At 35.7% G+C, this 23,579-nt stretch overlaps 1 protein-coding gene across 5 annotated transcripts in view; it reads right to left on the bottom strand.

Moving 5' to 3' along the window:
• Positions 1 to 23,579, bottom strand: part of SNF4Agamma (SNF4/AMP-activated protein kinase gamma subunit) — a 273,674-nt gene that overhangs the window by 187,318 nt on the left and 62,777 nt on the right. The window contains exons 1-2 of one of the 5 annotated variants that reach the window (XM_089098081.1): positions 15,296 to 15,316; positions 9,028 to 9,549 (exon numbers count right to left, since the gene is read on the bottom strand). The exons of 3 other annotated variants lie outside the window; for them this stretch is intronic. In XM_089098081.1, the coding sequence (XP_088954207.1) occupies positions 9,028 to 9,363 (336 nt within the window). In that variant the 5' untranslated portion in view covers positions 9,364 to 9,549; positions 15,296 to 15,316. Of the gene's footprint in view, positions 1 to 9,027; positions 9,598 to 15,295; positions 15,317 to 23,579 lie in introns of those variants that run through there. One more of the 5 variants, XM_089098080.1, reaches the window with a different exon arrangement.

Genomic DNA, 23,579 nt, shown 5'->3' with positions numbered 1-23,579 from the left:
ACTGAACGACTTCCTAGTGGAAAATATACTTTCAAGCGTGTTTAATATTGATTTTAGTGCCCTACGAATAAAATGTTCTAAAAATGTATGTAAAATTGTTTATTAATAAAAAATAATGTATATACATAATAAAAACCATCTTTTTTACTGTTTAGATTTCTTCTTCTACTACGTGAAGGTATTTGTCGAGAACAGCTAATGCAGGTAGATCATCCGAATAAAGTGTATACTGATCCTGATGGGCTGCAATGTCAGGGTCACATTTTCTACAGTATAATGTAACTTTACTCTTATCAAGTGTCTTTGTACAGTCAACGATACTATTTTCATTCATTTTGTAAAATTCGCTTGTTTTAATTCGCTTATTTGAAGCAATGTCACAAGCAGTGTCCTGAAGTGGTGAATCACATTCTATAACAGTCAAATAAAAATCAGTAGGCATATAATCATAGTAGCCATTGTCTTCACAACGATGACGTAAAAACCAAGTTGTTTTGTTATTCCAACAGTTGAATCGTAGACCTGGTTCCTTCTCCCAAAACAATTTAAAGCCACGACGATACCAGTCTCTTAGCAATAGACTAAAATCACGTTTAGGATTCTTTCCAATCATACCAGGATATGTATTCTCCAACTGATTACATTTATCATAGTGACGATTAGAGCATAGGTGTCCTCTAAAATGAGAGTCACACATCGCTTCAAGACAGGAATTACAACCTTTAATTTTTACGGCATATCCTCTATGCAATTTATACGGGTTGCATAATCTGCACTTTTCATCATACTCATCAATCATTGTACAATTTTCACATGATGACCAGCTGCACAGTGCATACATGCATAGTGGACATGTATGGAACATTTTTTCATATGTTGACAATTTCACTGCCAAAATGAAACTGAGCTATGATCAACAAACTAAGTGGTAGAGAGAGAGAGAAAGAGAGAAGTAAATCCTCTTTGAATAATATCTTTATTATGAAAAAATCATGGTCTTAAGTTTCTAAGGTAGTGTGTTTAAAGGCAAATCCACAATATCATTTTGTCTTGTCGTGATTAATATGTCAATAAATTGTGTAAATGCCTTTGGACCACGACGTAAAAGCTTCATACAATAGTCTAATGATGGAGAATCAGTTTTCATTATATCGACAAGTATTCCTTGAGAAAATATCTTCCGTTGAATAGATAACTCCAGAAAATCATCATTTAGAATTAAATATGTTTCATAAACACAAGATTTCCTTAAATTTTCTCTGTCTCAAATCTATCCAGTTATTAGTCCTAACGATCTCATAGCCAGCTTTACACTAGCTAAGATTTATTTTCTATTTAAAGAATACATGCTAACCTACTATAGAAAAAATATCTTTGATTTAGAAACAATTTTATTAAAATATAATTACAACAATAATAATAATCACTGATACAGTTTATTTTCCTCGATAAATTTCATTATTGTATTTAAAGAAGCTTCAAGTTTATTTATATGCACAATATCCAGTTTCGCAGCAAAGCATAATTGCTCCTCCAATTTAAAATTTTTCAATGATATCACATATCTTGCATACATATCATCCCATTCAAGGCTTAGTCGACCTCCTCGTGTAACTTCCACTGCTACGTTTGGTACTCTCGTCTTTGTATCATTGCTGCTACCTGCTCCATCATCAAGTTCCAATAGTGTAAACATACCACTCATTTTCTATGCTGATATCTTATCAAATAATAGAGTACAAAAAATAAACTGCTCTCTCTCTCTCTCTCTCTCTCTCTCTCTCTCTCTCTCTCTCTCTCTCTCTCTCTCTCTCTCTCTCTCTCTCTCTCTCTCTCTCTCTCTCTCTCTCTCTCTCTCTCTCTCTCTCTCTCTCTCTCTCTCTCTCTCTCTCTCTCTCTCTCTCTCTCTCTCTCTCTCTCTCTCTCTCTCTCTCTGAATTCAATTGAATTCAATCTCTGAAATATTGGATCTGATTGCTACTATGGTAATCGAGTTATCGTATATTGAGTACCCTCCGTATCCATTGTCGCTGATTGGTCCAGAAAATGGGTGTTGACACAGAAACCTGTCTGTTTGCTCTATAGGATCTCGTCCCCGAATATCTATTTCCAAAATAAAAAGTGTTTGGTCGCTTTATAGGTCCATAACATAGTGTTTGGTCACTTTATGCAATCCCCCCTAAGATCAGCACCTAGGTTACTACTCATGTCATGATTAATTTGTACACAAGTTCGAAGTAAAGCCATCTTGATCGTATTAGAACTATAGACTAGCTTTAGAATTTGTATCAGAGCTTGAAATTCATTGTTGTATAGAGAAAAATAATCGGATTTCCAGAGTTTATATTATATCTTATTTGATCTTCATTTCAAGAAATAATAAAGCACATTTCTTACAATTTAAGACTGTATAATACTCACTATTGGTATTATAGCTGGCGAGACCAAAATGCTACTTAATCCAATGTTTCTGTATGTTGTTAAATTACTTCTCGGTTATTAAAAAAATATTTAATTTTACGCTGGTGTACAACTGGTTAGGACTATGAAAAGCTTTATAGATTTGTTTATTGCTGCCAGGCCTACTCACTTTTGACTCCCAAGTCAATATTCCTGTTTTTTATACTTGACCTTTTGCGTTTTCAAGCGCTATTTTTTTGATAATCCTAAACATAATTAGTTGGTTTATTTGTACTTGTTTTATTGATATATATTAGATAGGCAGTGAAGTAATAACTGTTGTCCGTTTTAAATTTGAACTTCGTTCTTTACTTCCCTCGGAAAAACTTTGTTTTAGCAGAAGGAGTACTAGCAGTAAGTAAATATTAGCTTTGGGTTGGTTCAATCCTCGTCCTCAACATGCACTGAAAGTTTCAACTGAATAGTCTAAAATGTTCCTGCTATACAGCTGGTATGCCTTTTTAATAGCCTGCCTCCCTCTAACGTGTTTCGAATTAGCTCAGCCTCCTCTTCAATATTGTCGGAAAGTTTCACCGTAATACTTTTAGCTTCATTAGTACTAGTAGTAGTCGTTTTAGTAGTAGCAATAGCAGTTGTAGTACTGTAATAGTCGTAGTAGCAGTCGTAGTGGTATTAGCAGTAGTAGTAAACACATAGTGCCTTTTGGTTGGTTCAAAATTCCCCTTAGCATGCCCTGACAGTTCCAACTTAATATCCTAGACCGGTCCTAGGATATTCCTGATGCGCACGCAAACTGTTGATTTAGTTCAACATCCCCCTAGACATTCCCTGAAAGTTTCACCTTCCTACCCTTAGCCTCAGTAGTAGTAGTCGTAGTAATTGTAGCAAAAGTAGCAGCACTAGCATTACTAACAGTATGCACTAAGTGCCTTTGTTTAGTGAAACATCCCACTCAACACGTCCAGAAAGTTTCAACTTAATACTCTCAGCTGTTCCTAAGAAATTATTCATACATATTTGGGGCAACCTGAATACGCACTGTGTGTTTTGATATAATTCAACATCCCCCGAAATATTCCTTGAAATTTTCAATTTAATACCCTTAGCCTCAGTAAAAGTAATAATCGTAAAAGTAGTAATTGTAGAAATACTGATAACATGCATACAGTGCCTTCTGGTTAGTTCCCCTTAACATCCCTGAAATATTCAACTTAATAGTCTAATCCTTTCCTAAGATAATGTTTATATGCCCTTTCGACAACCCGCATGCATAAAGTTTGTTTTGAATTATTTGAAACTCCCCTGAACATTCCCTAAAAGTTTCACCTTAATACCAGTAGCCTCAATAGTTACAGTAATCTTAGTAGTAGCATGAACATTTTGCCTTTTGGTTAGTTCAAATCTGCCTTATCATACCCTGAGAGTTTCAACTTAATAATCTAAGCCGTTTTTGAGATATTGATCGCACACCCTTTTGATAATATGCATGCTCATAGTGTGGTTTGACTTAGTTCAGCATCCCCATAACCTCCCCCTTGCCCCGAGGGCTGTAGGGGGTTGACATCTTCGGATACATAGTTATTGGACCTTTCAATTATGCTGAAGAAAATAACTATCTCCAAATATTGGTGGGATGTGTTTGGGGAATTAATGGGCGTATGAGGGGATCTGGTTGTCCTTTAATCACTTTTGACTCTTAAAAACGCACTAAAACTTTCAGTTTCCAATAGAGTGAGCTCCTTCCGAAGTTTCTGCGATAACTCCATCTATACGAAGTGCCTTGGCGAAAAAAAAATTTAATAATACATTGTGGCTACTTCGCTCTTTACTTAGGCAGTGCTATTGCGATGCCTATGATATACAAATACTAGGTCAGTCAAAACGGGACAGAAATTTAATTTTAAAAAAAGGAAAGAAAACAGAACAGAGATTTGGTTATTAGGGTGGATGATTGTTTTTTTTGCCTAAGCCTAATTGAGACATAGGCCTATAGAGTATTTGTTAGGTAATATAAGGAGTAGGTTAAACCTTATAAATGTAATGTGCCTAGGGAAGAGGGGTGCTTCTTATAAGCGTCTTAGTAAAATTATAAAGGCTATTATTGTTACCGTAGTAAGTTTGATAGCAGTAGCTTTATATATGGTGATACTAGTCAGTAGAATTTAAAAAAGTTAGACATAGTTTATCATACATATAGTTTAGCTATATATAGATATAGTTTATATATATAGGGCAGAGTTAGCTCCCCTTATTGTGATATTTGTAATGAGTAGGATGATGTTAGACATATCCTAATGAAGTGTAGGAAAATATTGAAAAAACAAAGAAATGTTTTTAGAAATTTAATTTTAAAGTATGTTGGTACATCTACAGTGAGATCAATCCTAGGTCATGCTAAGTCCCCTAAGTGGGCCCATAGAAACGCTATACCCTTATTGACATAAAAAATTGTAATCTGCATAAAATTTTATAATTTTTGTGTCTATATTGAATTTATGTATAACTTATTTTATTTATATAAATTTTTTCTAGCTGTTTTTAAATTTAAATTTATGTTGTTCTAGATATGTTATGCGACCATAGGAGAATAGTGATGTGATATGCAGACTAATGTCAGTGATTTAAACAGGAGCACTCTCTACAACGTCGAAGATGATTATATTACATTTAAATGTTGACGTGGCCTGTGCCAAATATATATCTGTGTGATACTCAAAGTGACGTGCCTTCACTTAAAGCCCAACTTTTAATAGATGATCAAATGTATATGAGCGCTTAATTCGCTCAAGCATCAACTAAACAGCAGCAACAACAAACAAGAACAGACATTTTTCGCGAAAAGCAAACAGCAAGTGTAAAAACTCAAAATCGAGTGTGAATTGGCTTATATAACATATCAGATTTAATACGACAGGAAACTATTATGAATTAAGAAAATATAACTAAAACGGATACATATCAAAATGGACGACGAAATTAAGCATAAAACTAAACTTATGTTGCTTGTACAACAGAAAGTGCTGGAGCAACTCATGTTCAATTTCGCCTAACGAGGTATCGAACACAATATATATATATATATATATATATATATATATATATATATATATATATATATATATATATATATATATATATATATATATATATATATATATATATATATATATATATATAGCATATATATAATAATGACACGTTCCTTAAAGTCGGCCTCGGAAGACGTTGTTTCTTCTTAAACCGATTTATTCTCCGTTTCCCGCCAACCGTTCTATGTTTTTTTTTTTTTTTGTTTTTTTTTTACGCACGATGTATACAAGCTAATGCTCTGTTACTTTGCTTCAAACGATAAACAAAGCCACAACTAGGTTGTTACATCTAAAAAGTGCAGCATGTACCGTACAAGCTAAAGCTGCATTAATTTGCTTTCAAATATAACACCAGCAAAAATACGGTTTTGACCCGGCATTTGAGCAACAGGAACGTTTAATGAACCAAAGTGTTCAGAAAAATTCACTTATTAACATATCTAAAATCGGCCGTGCAGTAATATCGCTTTTTTACGGAAAAGAGGAGAAAAATGGGGGAGGGAAATCTCAAATTTAAATGCCTGACCTCGTAACGAGGTCAGAGGAGGATGAAAAGTCAGAATCTTAATCTGTGCAGTATTTGGTAGAATGAAAGATCATTTCCAATTATTTCAAGTCTGGGGAAACCGAAGATGACATCAGAATTGAAAACTTACATCATTTAGTACCCCAATTCCACCATAAGCGAGGTCAGAGGGTGGTAAAAGCACCCTTTTTGCGATTGGCCTACTTTTGGTTTTAACGGGGCTTCGTTGCAACTTCAAGCCTGTGAACTCAAATATAAACTGATATTGGGCCTCTCTATTAGTATCAACCTGACTTCAGAGGTGGGGGGGGGGGCAATTTTACTTACAAAGAAATTTCGTGCAGGAAGTGTTTTCTTTTTTTCAGGGCTAAAGATTGCAATATGAACAAGGAATTTTCTTCCAATTCTGGCATGACTCTCGCACTCGTATTTTCACCCACCCTCCCCCTTTAGCACTGGGGGGTGGGGGAAGAGTACGATGAGAACATCAGAAAATTGTCATTTTTAACTTTGTGCCAGGATTTGACAAATTCGGTTATTATTGTAGAAAAATCATGAAAAGCAAAAACTAAAACAAACACGAACACTTCAATCACAAATTCGCTATCGATTACATTCCCTCTGAAAAAGTCGCAACTTTTTTTTGATCGATTGAACAAAACAAAAAAAAATCGCTTAATCACATTGGTTGTCGAGATCATAATGGTCCAAAGAAACGTCGGGGCAGCTTGTTCCATGGCACTGATTACAAGCAATAGTGCAGAAATGGTCACTCTTTCTAAGTGCATCGAAGGCTATCACAGTCATCTATACAGCTGCAGTGAAGCAGTTTGAGAAGGCTTTCTGGAGCAGGTGATATATCAGTCATAATGGGTATATAACCGTCTGACTTAAGTTTCCAGCTCCAGTCTTCAGGCACTAGAGGTATTGCTGAGCGCAACCATTTCATCATTTGAAAATAAACACGCAGGTAGTGGTACTTTACAGGCGAAAAGCGTTCAGGGTGGACAAAACTGCTGGCTACATTTGATATGAACAGATTGTATCGGAATTTAGGTAAACATTCGTCGGATGTGGCTATGTACAAGCGTAGAAGTGCCTAGTCGCCTCCCGTGATCAGTTCTTCCTCGTTTGCTAAAGAGCATTAAAAAACCTGACTGGCTTCAAAAAACCTGGTATTGGTTGTGGCCTTCAGTGATAAAGCTTTTCCAATATCATGCAATCGCGAAATATTGTCAAATCCAGAAAAGGCGTTTGGACGAACGACAGTGGCTTTGTAACCTCTGATGGTAGTGTCATCTTCAAGCAGCAGATGTCAAATATCTTTGCAGAATCAGCAGAAACTCCAGTCTGGAAATAAAGAGGTGCTTTCTGAGGTTTTTCTTAGTGTATCAGCAAGTCCAACAAGTCGGTACCATTTCCGATCAAGCTAGTCTCTCTTCTCGGCTGAAGCAAGGGCGGTCTTTGCTAATATTAAAACGCCAGCATCATCCGGGTTAGAATTTTTCATTCTGATGTTATTTTCGGTCTACCTGGACTGAAATTAATAGGAAACGACCTTTAAATCCAGAAAAAATTACATAAGTTAGGATTCGAGATGTCCCCCTCTTTTCCCTGAAAAAGAGGTATTTCTGCATGGTCAATTTTGAGCGATTCTCTATTTGTTATTAAGCAAATTTTTCTGAACATTTTGGTCTTCATTTTTGCGCGAATACTGCACAAATTAAGATTATGATTTCTCATCCTCCTTTGACAACGTTTAGGGTAGAAATGGGCTACTAAGGAATTAAATTTTTGAATTCTGATATCATTTATAGTCTCCCAGGATTTGAATTAACAGAACGACCTTTCAATCCACCAAATACTGCATAAATTAAGATTCCGCCCCCCCCCCCCTGCTGACCGCGCCTAGGGTGGAAAAGGGGTATTAAGTGATAGATTTTTTTTAATTCTGATGTCATTTTTCTGTCTCTCCAGACTTGAATTAATTAGAAAGGACTTTTTAATCCACAAAACATGGCAGAAATTTAAACCTAAGATTCTCCCTTTTTCCCCTCTTTTCCATGAAAAAAGGGTTTTTTTTCCGCACAGTTGATTTCGACCTATTTTGGATATGTTATTAAGCTAATTTTCCCGGACATTTTGGTGCCAAAAACAATTATGTTGGTCAGAAGGTTTTGCCTTTTGTTTCGTGGTTTTAAAAGACTATATTTGTTTCTGACAGCTCTAATCTGAATTACAATTTAACTCTACGTTTACCACCGACGGATTGCCACATAAGCACTGTACTACTGCTTACAAGACTACGTCATTGCGTTGCCTTATTTATTTACAGTCGTTACGAGGTATTGCATGAAAACATGTGTCCCTACTGTAAAATGTCTCTGAAACAAATAAAAGGTAGGCCAATTAGCACAAGATCTGACAAAAAAAAAGTGTTTTCGTGTTTTTTTTCTCCTACTCCTTCTAAAAATTTGACGCAGTGTCAAGACAACAGAGACGCATACACTAGACAAACATCTCATCTGCATCCCATCTAATTTAGAGTTTTTTTACTTTTACCAGCTACGAAAAATTCTCCAATATTTCAGATTTTTTATAATTTCATCCCAGCCTTACTTGATGCGTCCAGACTTCTTCGCATCTTACTTTTTAGTAAAACTGCTTTAATGATATAATCCTTGTCCCTTGTCTAAAATGATTCTTAAGAAATAGAAAGTCTCTGAAAGACGTCTAACATACCCTACCGTCGTCTTCTTTTTCCAGTCCCCATATTTCTGCACCTTTCTTAGCGATACTCACCATTGTAGTCCTAAGTACCCGGCTGCATTTTTTAGCTTATTTGGCTCTTTTCGCTTTCTCCCAATTTATTCCGATCTACTTACTAGCCCAAAAATGTAACCCCATATCGCCCCTTCGTACATAATTATTCCAAATGCTACAATGGTATTGTCAAACAGGTAGGTCTATCCCAGATCTTAAACCACAAACCTGTTTTCTAAAAGTCCTCCTTTTCTGGGCCAAAAATTCCTTCTGAAATGCATCCAATTCACCTGGGAAATCTTTCCCCATTTGTTTAACTGACAACTTATGTTTCAATTCAAACAACAAAGGAATCCTCCACGGCGAAATCCCACTTGGATCACTAATCTGTCTATTAGCTCTTTCAGGCAAGGACTGCGATATCTGTACTCCACATTTTTCATTTTCTTTGGTTTCCTCTTCATCGACACAGGAAATCTGATCTTCTTCTGTTACAGTCTCAAGGACATCATCATCAAAAACACTATCAAAACTATCAATATACGGAATACCCCGGGCTTCCATGGCATTCCTGCCACTCCACAATATTCATTTCATTTCCACGCAGCAAATACGAAATTCGTAAAAGTGGTGTAATCGGGACAGGAAACTAGGATGGATGTCCAGGTAAAAATGTAAAAGTTGGTTTTAAGCCACTTTCAAAACTTACATTTTTTATATTCTATTCGTGTCTGCGTCTTTGTGTGAATACTAAAATATAAAGTTCGACTCTTATAGAGGATTCCAACTAAACTAACCAAATCTGTTGTATTTCTTCTTGTTTTTCCAGCTTTTAGCACACAATCGTGCTTCTTAATTTGCGTAATTATTTAAAAAAAAAAAAATTTTCTCCATCATTATGCAATAGAGCAGAACAGCATTTCCTCACGCTCAGTTTCGAGACTGTTTACTATGATTTATTTATTTTACCTAGAAATCATTCAATAAAACGAATTTTTTTGGTTACAATAGTTAATCTTGGAAAATTGGGAATTAGATAAGAATTTGTAGCCCATTCAGCTGATTCACCATTAACTAATACGTATCCTAGTCTTTTAATTAAAGAAAATAAAGTAGTTTTGGTGACTAAGAGCGTGCCCGAGCGTTCTTGTTTTATCCTGGATTTTTGATGGATTTTTTATTCAGACTAGGATAATTTGGTTGGATAATCTGACAAATTTAGCTAACCGAAAATCCAGTAAAAGCTTAGGATTTTGTACTGGATCAAAGGCAGCTCAATAGCGCTACCTAAGTAAAGAGTGATGTGGGCACAATGTATTATTTATTTATTTTTTGGTGTTTTGTATTTTTTTTTTAGACCTGGGCACTTCGTTATAGATGGGGTTGTCAAGGAAACTTCGAAAAGGGCTCACTCGATTGGAAATTGGAAAAGCTAATGCCTTTTTTAATAGTTGACAGTGATTGGAAGGCAACACGCCCCCCCCCCAAGGCCATTATTTCCCCAAACCCATCCAATCAAAATTTTGATATAGCCATTTTGTTCAGCATAGTTGAAAGGTCCACTAATTACGTCTTGGATGGTGAAAATCTCCCCCACAGCCCTCAGGGCAAGGTTTTAAGTTTTACCCCGGGGGAAAATAAGGTTTTATTGACAGGGTGATCGTATAAACTTCGGAGCGGGATCATTGGATTGGACATCAGAAGTTTTAGCGGCTTTTTAAGAGTCAAAGTGATCGGAAGGCAAATACCCCCCCCCCCCCACGTCCTCTTTTCCCCAAATGCATCTGATAGAAATTTTGAGATAGTCATTTTATTCAAAATAGTTTCAAGATCATAAAAAAGGCCGTCAGGGTTGAAAAAACCCCTCAGAACCTGGGGGCAAGGGTTGTAAGTTGTGTCCCGGGGGCATATGAGGTTTTCACAGAAGGGTGGTTATATAAACTTTAGAGGAGGCTCTTTTAATTGGAAATTGAAAGTTCTAGTTCCCTTTTAAGAGCCAAAGGGATGGAGGGCAATTACCCCCCCCCCCCCCGCCCGACATCCTCTTTTCCCAAATCACATCTGATCAAAATTGTGAGACGGCTGTCTTGTTCGAAATAGCCGAGAGAAGGATATAACATTGCCTCCAGGGATGACGCAACCCACCAGATCCCTGGGGCAAAGTTTGTACGTTATGACCTGGGGACATATAAGGGTTTGATGGGATAGGTGGTCATGTAAACTTCGCATGGGATAGTTATTGGAAATTAGAATTTATAGTGCCCTTTTTAAGAGTCAAAAGTGATTTGAAGGGAACAAGCCCCCCCCCCCCCCTCTCGATACGCCAATCATTTCCCCAGAATGCATCCAATCAAAATCTTGAGACATCTATTTTCTTCAGCATTGTTGAAAGGTCCAGTAATTGTGTCTTTGGGGATATCGACCCCCCAAATCCCTCGGGGCAAGGGCAGTAAGTTAGGCAATTTGTTCATTGTTTACACATATATATGTTACTGGCTTTCCATAAAGATTATTATTACTTTCCAAAAAAGACAAAGTGCATTCAGGTGAGCCTTTCATAGAATGTTGAAGGGATTCAATACTCCCTGAACTACATCAACACGTTATGTGTATACGGGTTCCCAAAAGGACTAAACTCAGGAATGACTAAGTATATTAATTTGGAACTTTCAGGAAATGCTAAGGGAGATGACCAATTGAACAAAAAGGTAATATGTGCAGGCTAAAACTGCCAATACAGCTACCACCACTACTACTGCTACTGCTACCACTACCACTACATATGGCATATGTAACTGACTTTCCATAAAGATTATTATTACTTTCCAAAAAGAGAAATGGCATTCAGGTGAGCCTTTCAGAGAATGTTGAGGGGAGTGTTGAACTAAATCAAAACACGTTATATGTATACAGGATGTCAAAAGGGCTTAATTCTTGAAAATGAATTTTTCATGGAGGAAGGAATTTTTAGGGGGAAATTTTAAACGGAGCGGACAGAGGAAATGTTCCGGTATGATTTGAAAAACGACCGGAAATTAAATAAAAAAATTATTTTTCAACTGTAAGTAAGGAGCAATATTAAACTTAAAATGAACGAAAATAATTCCGTATATAAAGGGTACTGCCCCTTCCCCAGCCCTCACTCGTTACACTAGTTCTTTGGTGCTTTAAGAAAGCTTCTTATTCCAACTAAACGACCCTTGTGTTTCAGTATTCGTTCTTGCAGAATTGGGAGAAAAAGTTAAATTCAAGCGTAAAGAGCGAGGGTTAAGAGAGGGGCAGTCCTCCTTAAATACGAAATAATTTATGTTCGTTTTAAGTTTTAGTGTTGCTCCTTATTTTCAGCTAAAAAAAGAACTTATTTTATCTTATCTTATCAAACAGTTCGTGGTAACGAACTGTAAGTAAGGAGCGACCCGGCTCAATGGTAACCGAAACTCTAAAAAACGGGATTTTGATACAAACAGATACATCAAAAGAATCAGATTTTAATTCTGATTTAAAATATATAAGTTTCATTAAGTTTAGTTTTACCCATCAAAAGTTACGCGCCTGAGAAAATTTGGCTCATTTTTGAAAAAAGGGGGAAAGACCCCCTAAAAATTATACAACCTTAATGAAAATCACATAATCATATTCCGCGTATCAGAGAACCCTACTGTAGAGGTTTCAAGCTCCTATCTACCAAAATGTGGAATTTTGCATTTTTTGCCAGAAGAAAGATCACGGGTGCGTGTATTTTTTTTTCCCAGGGGTGATTGTATCGACCCAGTGGTCCTAGAATATCGTGGGAGGGCTCATTCGAACAGAAATTAAAAGCTCTAGTGCCATTTTTAAGTGATAAAAAAATGGAGGGCAGCTAGGCCCCGTCCCACGCTCATTTTTTTCCCAAAGTCAACTGATCAAAATTTTGAGATAGCCATTTTGTTCAGCATGTTCGAAAATATTATAAGTATGTCTTTTAGGATGACTTAATCCCCCGAAGTTCCCGGAAGGAGGGCTGAAACTTTTGGACTTTACCCAATGTTAACATATAGTATTGGTTATTGGGAAGTATACAGTACAGACGTTTTCAGGGGAGATTTTTCCTGGTAGTGGGGGGGGGGGTCGCGTAGGGACGTACGCAGGGGGGGGGGCCGCCGGGCCCGGGCCTTCCCGAAATCTCACGATTTTTTTCATTTTCCCATAATTTTCTGATTTTTCTCACAGAATAATGGGTTTGAAGGGTTTGCCCCCCCCCAATTGCCCCCCCCCGAAACAAATTCCTGCGTACGTGCCTGGGGTCGGGGGGTATGTAGGAGGATATTTCCATGAAGGAAGTTTTCATGGGGGAAGGGACATTGCTATGAAGGGGACGCCGGACTTCCCAGCGTTATTTAAAAAAAGATCAGAAATTAAATATAAAAAAACAAGTTTTTCAACTTCAACAGCAGCAACATCAAAACTTTAAACGAACAGAAAATATTACATATATGATTGGGTTCACCCCCTAGTCAATACCTCACTCTTTAAGACAAAGATTTTTTATTACTTTCATAAGAGCTATATATTCTATTTACTGGCTTCTGTGATTAAGCAACACCTTTCAAATAATTGGAACACAATTTGAACTTTCGCTTAAAAACCAAGTTATTGACTAGGGGGTGAACGCCCTAATATACTTATTAAAACTGTATGAATATGGAAGTTCGTTACTTAATTTAATTCGTAAGTTACTTATATTTAATACTTATAAAAACGTTCGTAAATAAAATGAAACAAGTTTCGAGAAAGCCATTTAACCAAATAAAAGTAAATTAATATGAAAATTTTGATTTAATTATTCATGTACTGTGAGCCAAGATCAAAACCTGCATTTGTTCAAAAACGTTCAAAAATTAAATAATAAAAAAAAACAAGTGTTTTTAACTGAAAGTAAGGAGCGACATTAAAACTTAAAACGAACAGAAATTATTCCGTATATAAAAGGGGCTTTCCCCTCCTCAACGCCTCGCTCTTTACGCTAAAGTTTGACTTTCTCACAACTCTATTTTTAAACAATAAAAAACTTTAGTGTAAAGAGTGAGGCGTTGAGGAGGGGACAGCCCCTTTCATATACGGAATAATTTCTCTTCGTTTTAAGTTTTAATGTCGCTCCTTACTTTCAGTTAAAAACCTTGTTTTTTTTTATTTAATAGTACAAAAAGAATGGATGTTTGACCTAGGGTTCCTTTGGCCAAAATAAAACATGCATTCTGTTGGACTGGAGGCACAGAAAATGGCAAAAAATTTTTTTAGCCCCGACCAGTTTGAAACTTACGGTCACAAGTAAACTCTTTGGGTCAAGAGCAAACTTGTTTAGAGCAACCTTTATAAGGTATGAACAAAACCATTTGGGGATACGAATCCCCCTAGTTTTGTGTAAAAAAAAGGGCAAAGAAAATTTTTCGATCGGCTTAAAACGCACATTCTTGGGCTAAGGGGACCACATTTCAGAGAAAAAATTAGAAAAAATATCGGTTCCCCTGAAGACTGGGCCTGACAAAAGGCCAAGGAACTTTTCTTCTGGACGACACGGAAATTATTAGTCCCTGGATCAACGGGAGTCTAATATGCAAAAACAATTTTAGTTTGGAAGCAGGACCCTACCCAATCACGGGGCTCAAAAGGGGCCCACTTATTCCAGTTGCCTAGTTGTTTATATCCTTAAGTCCTTGGGCCACAGAAAGGTATGCCAGCTTTGCCTCTCACAGAGACTGTCTATCTTGGCTTTACTCTAATTGGGCTTTCAAGTCTCTGATCACTATGACCAAATTTTTACTTGGACTGGACCGGACTCTGGACTCCAACGGGATAAAATTTTACAAAAAAAATTAGTTCCCCTGAAATGGGGCCCGAAGAAGAGCTAGAAATCCTTTTGAAGTTAGGGCAGGGTCCCTCAAATATGGTGCCCAAAAATTTTCAAAAAATCATTTATTCCTGATTGCCTTGACACTTCCAAGACTTGTTGTCTGGGCTAAGAGGACGAAACATTTGGCTGGGAAGGAGAAGAGTGTTAGGAGCCCCAGAAAAGATTCAAGACACTGGTTGTCCCAGATCAGCTTGAAACTTGCAGCCATAAATCCCAGGGTCAAGGGGAGCCTAATGTAAAAAATGCCCCCCCCCCCAAAAAAAAAGTATGATCCAATATAAGCCCAATTTTTGTTTCTGATCGATTCAAAACTTATATCCTGAAATTCCTTAGAACAAGAGAACCTCAATGCACAAGAGAAAAAAAATAGTCAAAAAGGGCCAACAAACTATTTTCTCCGAACGGCTCGAAACTTGTGTCTATTTTTCTGAAAAGAGACTCTGACTTTTTTTTAGCATACATCATGGTTAACTGTTTCCCCTCCGCTGTTTCTGTTTGATTTCAAACATTCACGACACAATTTGAAAAGGTAAGTAGGATAATCCACTGAACTGTCTTCAAGAAGCAGATGAAGTTAATTCATCAGAGCATCTCAAAACTACCCACCCAAAACTGCTATCCGAAACAGATAAAAATGATTTAAGAGATCTATTTTAGACATCTCTATCACACTCCCTAATCAAAACTGAACTATTATTCTTTATCATAACAACGACGGCCATAAAAGTAAAAGATAGAAAAAAAGCTGGCATAATTGTTGTATGTCGACTTCTGTGGTTTAACGCTAAGTCACGTGGTTTTAAATTACGTGTAAACTTCAGCAAACATTGTTAATCCCAAAGGCTCATTAAAAGTGTTTAAATTAGACTATTACTAACAAGACTCGCTTGGCTATAATTTTCTGAAGTCAAGTAGAAAAGTCGAAACAGTTTGGGTCTAAATAACAAAATGTTCGGGGTTTCCAACAAAAACAACAGGCTATAGTTTGCATTCAGCAATATAGTGCTCTGAAAACTTTAAGTGACAGATTCCAAAACAGAATTATTTTAAAATTCATAGAAGAAATGAAAGAAAAGAAAATCAGTCGACACGATGGCCGTCGCCACTCACTCAAGTTTACGTTGTGTAAAATTCGAGAACACACCGGTTTTTTCTTTAGTTTCTTCCTCACTTTAGAAATAAGTATTTTTTTTTTTTTTTAGTTAACAAAATTTCCTGATACCTTGCTATTCTTCTGTAATTGATTAGTGGTCATAAGAAAGAATTGTTTTCTGACTTCAAACTATCCAAATACTTTACCCTCCCCCCTCTCCTAGGCGCAAATATATAGCCCAAATTATATATTTCCCATATAGGCCTATTATGTCACTTGTCTTTATCTTGTCTCGCGCTAAGCTGAAAAACTAACGAAGAAACCGGTTTTGTTCTCGAGTTTTACACAGCGTAAACTTGAGTGAGTTAGCCACAATACACTAGCACCAAAACTAATTCCCCCTACGGAAATTGAAAAAATAAAACTCAAATAAAATTCTCAAATTTGGAAAGCCTTCTTTTCCACGGGGGGGGGGGTATTTTTCAGGGGGCTATTTACCGGGGGGTAAAGTATTTGGACAGTTTGAAGTCAGAAAACAATTCTTTCTAGGTATATGGACATTAAAAAACTACGCAAGAACAGGGATGTATCTGGAAATTTAATTAACTAAAAAAAAAAAAAAAAAAAAAAAAAAAAAAAAAAAAATCCCAGTATAAAGTAAATGTAATGTTTCATTTAAGTGTTTTTTTATCCAAGTGTTAAACGTTTTTTTTTTCAATAACCGTTTTTCGAAGTATTAAGTACAATTATTAAGTTAATGTAGTGTTTCATTTAAGTGTTTTATGATGATAGCTGACCCAAGTTTAAATTATTTGTGGCTTTCATTTATGTTATTTTACTGTGTTCATGGCCATATATTTGGCTTTAAAATACACTTATTTATCTATCTATCTAATATGCAGTATAATTGTATCTAACATATTTTGCATGCAGACCCGCTATACTCTACCCCACTCCCCCCTAATGTGCAAATCTATAGCCCAAATTTATTTCTAAGTAACGGAGAAACTAACGAAAAAATCGGTGTGTTCTCAAATTTTACACAGCGTAAACTTGAGTGAGTGGCGCTAAATACACAAGTACCAAATTCTTTCCCTCTACGGAAGTTAAAGAAATAAAACTCAAATAAAATTCTCAAATTTGGAAAACCTTATTTTCCACGGGGGGAGGGGGGTATTTCCGGCGGGGGTATTTTCTGGGGGGGATAATCACCAGGGGGGTAAATGCCTAGAACCGTCGACACATTGGCTTTGAGAAGTACGACACGATTGTTCGGTAAAGGCAGAGAACAATAAACCAAACCAAGGATAAGTGGATAGAATTCAATCTTGCTCTAAACGGTAATCAGACATTCTCAGAACACTAGAGCAACTACTCAAATATTTTTACCTGAGTGTCAGCTATAAATCAGTTATTACCCGCACTAGTAAGTATCAGATCAAAGTTAAACTGGGGAATCGAGAGCCCTACTTTAAAAACTGGGCCTAAGTAAGTCCTCGTAACAGCCGACGTAAATTGCAATAAATTATGCATAACTTACGTTTCTTGGAATCAACTCCTTGTCGTGTAACTAATGGACCAAAACGAAATAATAACTTTGGTCGCTGGCATTCTAAGACACAATTAAGACTTGGAGACTTTCGAGAGGAACGTGAATAAGAGATGGTAGACATTTCGAAATCCCATGGCTTTTGCCAATTCAAAATTTCAAATCTAAACTCCATTTGAACAAATTACAAGTACAAACTGTCACTTCAAAAAAAAAGTAGCCAAGAAAGTCTTGCATCTTTCAAAACAGTTCAGAATTCGAGATTTGACTGACCTATTTCTCTGGATGCTTGAATTACGCAGGGTTATCTTAGTTTTGACAAGATTTTTTGGTACTGGTGCATTATACCTAACACCAGTTTGGTTAATGCTAATAAAATAAAATAGGATGAATATATAATAGTTGGGCTATATATTTGCACATCAGTGGGGGGGGGGGGTAAAGCATAGCATAAATAAAATACGTAACCCAACCTAATCTAGGTACCTTTTTACCCCCTAAACCCCAAAAAACAACAGCTTAAATATTGTAAATTCAATGAGAAACCACACTTTGCGATAAATTTTGATAGCAAATACCCGTTTTACGGGTCTCCATGTATGCATTCCTTGGACAGTATATAGCGCTGTATTAGGTATAATGCACCAGTACCGATTTTTTGGTACTTATGCTGAATCCAGTAGTCACGCGATAAGTTAAGTTTCGTTAATGTTAATCAAATAAAACAAAAAAAAGGATGAAAATATAATAGTTCAGAAACAAATTTGAGCTATATATGTGCACATTAGGGGGGGGGGGGGGGTAAAGCATAGCATAGATTAAAACGTGACCTAACCAAATCAACCCAACTTAGGTACCTTCTGGTTCCCCAAAACCCCCAAAAACTAAACTTTAAATATAGTTGCCGGAGTGAGAAACCATTTGTTTATACAGCTTCTAGGCCTTACCCGGTAAAATGCATATCTGATTTTCAATATAATTCTCGCGTGACTACTGGATTCTACATAAGTACCGACGTTTTGGTGCTTTTGTCTAATAGCCCCCACGCTCAAGATGTTGTATCGCGAACATGAGACAACAACCGGTTTTCATGGTCTTTATACCAGACAATATTAGCTTCTGCTCGGTGGGAAACTACAACGTAGCTTTATTTTGATTAATTATTTAGTTGGTGTTTTGGTTAAATTAGGCAAGGTTAGTTTAACGTATTTAATATAATGCGGTCTGAGCCAACCCCCCCCCACCTTCCATAATTATTTGTTGTAGTTTTCATAATTTTGTTGATAAAGCATTATATTTTCATCATATTTTGTTTTATTTCATTAGCATTAACCAAACTTCACTTTTCGACAGAACTTGAGTGTGGTGGCTATAAGACACAAGTACCAGATTTTTTTGCAGAAACTAAGTTTCAGCTGGGGGGAAAACTGGGGTCTGGAGGGGGCAAACCGGGGTATAGAGGAGACAGTTGCCCCCTCTCCTGCCCCATAGCAAATTACGCCCCAGGTGAACTATTTATAAAAAATGCAGAAATCAGCGATGCTGCTATGTTTTTCGAAAGATGTCTGTCTGTCTGCCTGTATTTCCCCAACAACTTGCACAAATAGTGTGGTTGTCCAATAACCGAACTATTTATGTCCGAATTTGAGGTTTTGAGAAATAGTGAGTTTCAAGTTGGAAGGTTATTTTGGTGAACTACCCCTTTTTTACTTTGAGGTTTTTCTTCTAAAGAGGTTCTTCTTTTACTTTGAGGTATTTTTTTCTAAAAAGCTATTATGAAAATATTCACACACAGATGTAAAATTATCTGTTTTTCCCTGATCCAAGATATTATCCTGGCTTAAAAAAAGCAATTCATATGTTACTTTCTGCTTGCTTTTACAAACTTAAACTAAATTTCTTTTTACTATAGAGCAGCTCCACCAATTGGGATAACTTTTCCATTGGTGTACTCAGGGGCGTCGTTTTGGAGGGGCAATTCATATGTTACTTTCGGTATTTCTATGTTATACGCACTCTTTTATATGTCAAACTGGAGACGCGACAAAAAACCCCTTTTGTATGGGTTAATTCAAGACACTACTATACAGTAATAAATACTTAGCGGGGTTTTCAATGCGATGACGGTATTTAGACTGTTGTTTTTTGGGGTTCGGGGGGGGGGTGTGTATTTAATATATGGTATGCTTTTCCCCCCCCCCCCAATGTGCAAATATATAGCCCAAATTTGTTTCTAAACTATTATATATTCATACTATTTTATTTTATTTCATTAGCATTAACCAAACTAGCATTATACAAAAGAATGCGTTTAACATAGAAGTACCTTACTTTCTGCTTACTTTTACAAGCTTACCCTAGATTTCTTTATACTATAGAGCAGCTCCACCAATTAGGATAACTTTGCCAGTGGTGTACTCAGGAGCGTCGTTTTGTAGGGGCAAGGGGGGAAGTTACCCTCTTCCTATAATGTGGAGAAAAAATTAATATAGCCCATGCTCCTTGAATATCCTGATATGGACCCCTCTATCCCCTCCCCCAATGAAAGTTCTATAGATTCGCCCCTGGGTGTACTTAAAGTACCTAGCCCACTCTTTCTAACTAAAAGTACTTTCTTAGTATGACACACTGAAAATTACTATTCTGTTACAAATCACATCATTTTTCTACATCAGTTACACCATAAAATATTTCGTATATACCTATATACCACCCCAATCCATTCTGTTGTACATTAAAACCACAGATTTAATGTACAGATGTACATTAAAAATTATCAGTTCAGATAATTCAGACAGTTCAGATAATTATATGAAATGTGATTAAAACATAGAGTATAAAACTTCCCAAATTTCATTAAATAACTTCAGCGCTGGTAATCAGGGTTGCCAGCTTACACACTTTTCGTGTGAAATGCACTCTTTTTGCCCATTATTTGCTCTTTGCACTCTTTTTTGCACACTTTTATGAAATAATGACAGGAAAAGTAATAAAATTAAACTATTTAAGCGCAAAAGATAGAACAGCTAACCTTAGTTATGATCTTTGTTATCTATGCCTGGCTCGTCCCCCAGGCCTCTTTCTCGTGTTTTCAGCCATTTATCAAGAAGTTGATCAAAGCATAGATAACTAGTGAAAACGTAGTAAATTCAAATCAGGTTTTATAGAAGGAAGTTGAAAGCTGTTGGGCACAACTGTTCTTCATGGAAATGGAAAAGTGAGCATGAAACATGAACTAAGGCGATGTAGAAGCAACAACCAAAATAAACCTACTAAAATCTAATCTCAAACTGATAAAATTCTGCAAAAACTTTAGGGCTGTGCACCATTTTAAAGCGTGAATGAATGGATGAGACCCATACTATCAACATGATATAAAAGGGTAACTTAGGAAAATATGGGGTAGCCTAAAATTGTAGTTTAGACTTTAGACACTTCTTGCTACCTTTAGACGTAGTTGAGCTAGATGAATGACGCTTTCAGAAATGAATCCAGGGCCAAAGATATTCGAGCCAATCCAAAATGACAGTAAAAAATGGACAAATTTTCAGCAGTTCATATTTTTGACCTATGAATAAAGTGAACATACCATTCGATGCCTTTTCTTATGCGTTGTCCAAATATAAGGTAAATTTTTACCAAATCATATTATTGACTTACAAATAAAGTAAACATACCATTTGATATCTTTTTTTATGCTATTTCCAAATATAATAATTATCTTTGTCGGTAATTAATTTTACCCCCACCCCTATTTATACCAAATCAGGGTATATATTTGCACATTAGGGGGTGGGGGTAAATTTTATTTCTGATGTAAATAAAATGTAAGTTAAAACACCCCCCCCCAAATGTGAAAATATATACCCTGAATTGGTATATAGCCTATGTGGGTGGGGGATAAAATTCATTTCCGACAAAAATGATTATTATATTCGTAAAGAGCATAAAAAAAGGTATCAAGTGGCATATTCACTTTATTCGTAAGTAGAGTAAGAGGTTCCATTTTGGTTGCTGCCATAGCAATTTCTACATTATTCTATAGAAGCTCTACACCTTTTCAAAGAGATTCAGAGCTCCCTCACATAATGGAATTTGAGGGTCGATAAAGCGAAATTATGTCACTATTCTAGACTGGAGAAGCTCTACACCTTTTCAAAGAGAATATTGTAGCTATGGAATCTGGTTAATAGCCTGTAGCTTCAAGGTATCGGAGATCTCGCCCCAGTATCGCATACACTACTAGAGATATAAAAAACATATCTCATTTGCATTAAGCTAGCTCAATTTGTGACCGATAACGACCCGAAAAATGACATTTAATCACGGCTAAGACTTTTGTTGTTGCTAGGGGATTACCCAATTCACTTCTTGGAGTTAACTGACAGGGTTCCAAATACGAACATTTTGAAATGCATACAGGTTTTTTTTTTGTTTAGCATTTACAAAAAAGGGGTGATTAGTGATTGGTTAATTTTTTAACATGAAATCTCTGAATAAAATATTTGTGGAGGGATGGGATGATGGGAGAAGGATTTCTTAGAGTACTTATAGTGCTGTACTATGGGTCGACTTGCTAGCGAAAAAAAAATAAATAAAACTGTGCATAAATTCTTGATTTTTTGTCGTGTTATTTAGGTAATAATGGAACATTTAGTATTTTTTCTAATGTAAGTGTTTTCTTAAGAAAATGGCCCATCTGTATCCAATACAGCCTTAGCTAGTTAAAACTTCGCATAAATTCCGTTTTTTTCGTCTTTTTACTTGGTTAATCAAATAACATTTAGAATTTTTTCTAATGTAATTACTTTTTTATGAAAAAAGCCAATGTTTAACAAATAAAGTCTTATCTAGTTAAAACTGCGAAAGAATTCAGTATTTTTTTTGTCGTGTTGCTTAGGTAATAATTGAAAATTTTTTTTTTTTTTTCTAATGTAAGTGTTTTCTTAAGAAAATGGACCATCTTTAACAAATAGAGCCTTAGCTAGTTAAAACTTCGCATAAATTCTTGATTTTTTGTCGTGTTACTTAGGTAATAATGGACAATTTAGTATTTTGTCTAATGTAAGTGTTTTCTTAAGAAAATGGGCCATCTTTAACAAATATATCCTTAGCTAGTTAAAACTGCGCATAAATTCTTGATTTTTTGTCGTGTTACTTAGGTAACAATGGAACATTTATTATTTTTTCTAATGTAAGTGTTTTCTTAAGAAAATGGCCCATCTTTAACAAATATAGCCTTAGCTATTTAAAACTGCGAATAATAAAACTGTGCATAAATTCTTGATTTTTTGTCGTGTTACTTAGGTAATAATGGAACATTTAGTATTTTTTTTAATGTAAGTGTTTTCTTAAGAAAATGGCCCATCTGTAACAAATATAGCCTTAGCTAGTTAAAACTGCGCATAAATTCTTGATTTTTTGTCGTGTTACTTAGGTAATAATGGAACATTTATTATTTTTTTCTAATGTAAGTGTTTTATTAAGAAAATGGCCCATCTTTAACAAATATAGCCTTAGCTAGTTAAAACTGCGAATAAATTATTTATTTTTTGTCGTGTTACTTAGGTAATAATGGGACATTTAGTATTTTTTTCTAATGTAAGTGTTTTCCTAAGAAAATGGCCTATCTTTAACAAATATAGCCTTAGCTAGTTAAAACTGCGTATAAATTCTTGATTTTTTGTCGTGTTACTTATGTAATAATGGAACATTTAGTATTTTTTCTAATGTAAGTGTTTTCTTAAGAAAATGGCCCATCTTTAACAAATATAGCCTTAGCTAGTTAAAACTGCGCATAAATTCTGGATTTTTTGTCGTGTTACTTAGGTAATAATGGAACATTTAGTATTTATTCTATAGTCAGTGTTTTTTCTAAAGAAAATGGCCCATCTTTAACAAATTTAGCATTAGCTAGTTGAAACTGCGAATAAATTCTTTATTTTTTGTCGTGTTACTTAGGTAATAATGGAACATTTAGTATTTTTTCTAATGTAAGTATTTTCTTAAACAAAAAGGCCCATCTTTAAAAAATATAGCCTTAGCTAGTTAAAACTGCGCATAAATTCTTGATTTTTTGTCGTGTTACTTAGGTAATAATGGAACATTTAGTATTTTTTCTAATGTAAGTGTTTTCTTAAGAAAATGGCCCATCTTTAACAAATATAGCTTCAGCTAGTTAAAACTGCGCATAAATTCTTGATTTTTTGTATTTTTACTTAGTTAATAAATGAACATTTAATATTTTT

The sequence above is a fragment of the Artemia sp. Qi Xiang Cuo genome, chromosome 12 (assembly GCF_049724085.1).
Source record: "Artemia sp. Qi Xiang Cuo chromosome 12, ASM4972408v1, whole genome shotgun sequence".
NCBI lineage: Eukaryota > Metazoa > Arthropoda > Branchiopoda > Anostraca > Artemiidae > Artemia > Artemia sp. Qi Xiang Cuo.
This window is presented reverse-complemented; position numbering and strand designations above follow the sequence as displayed.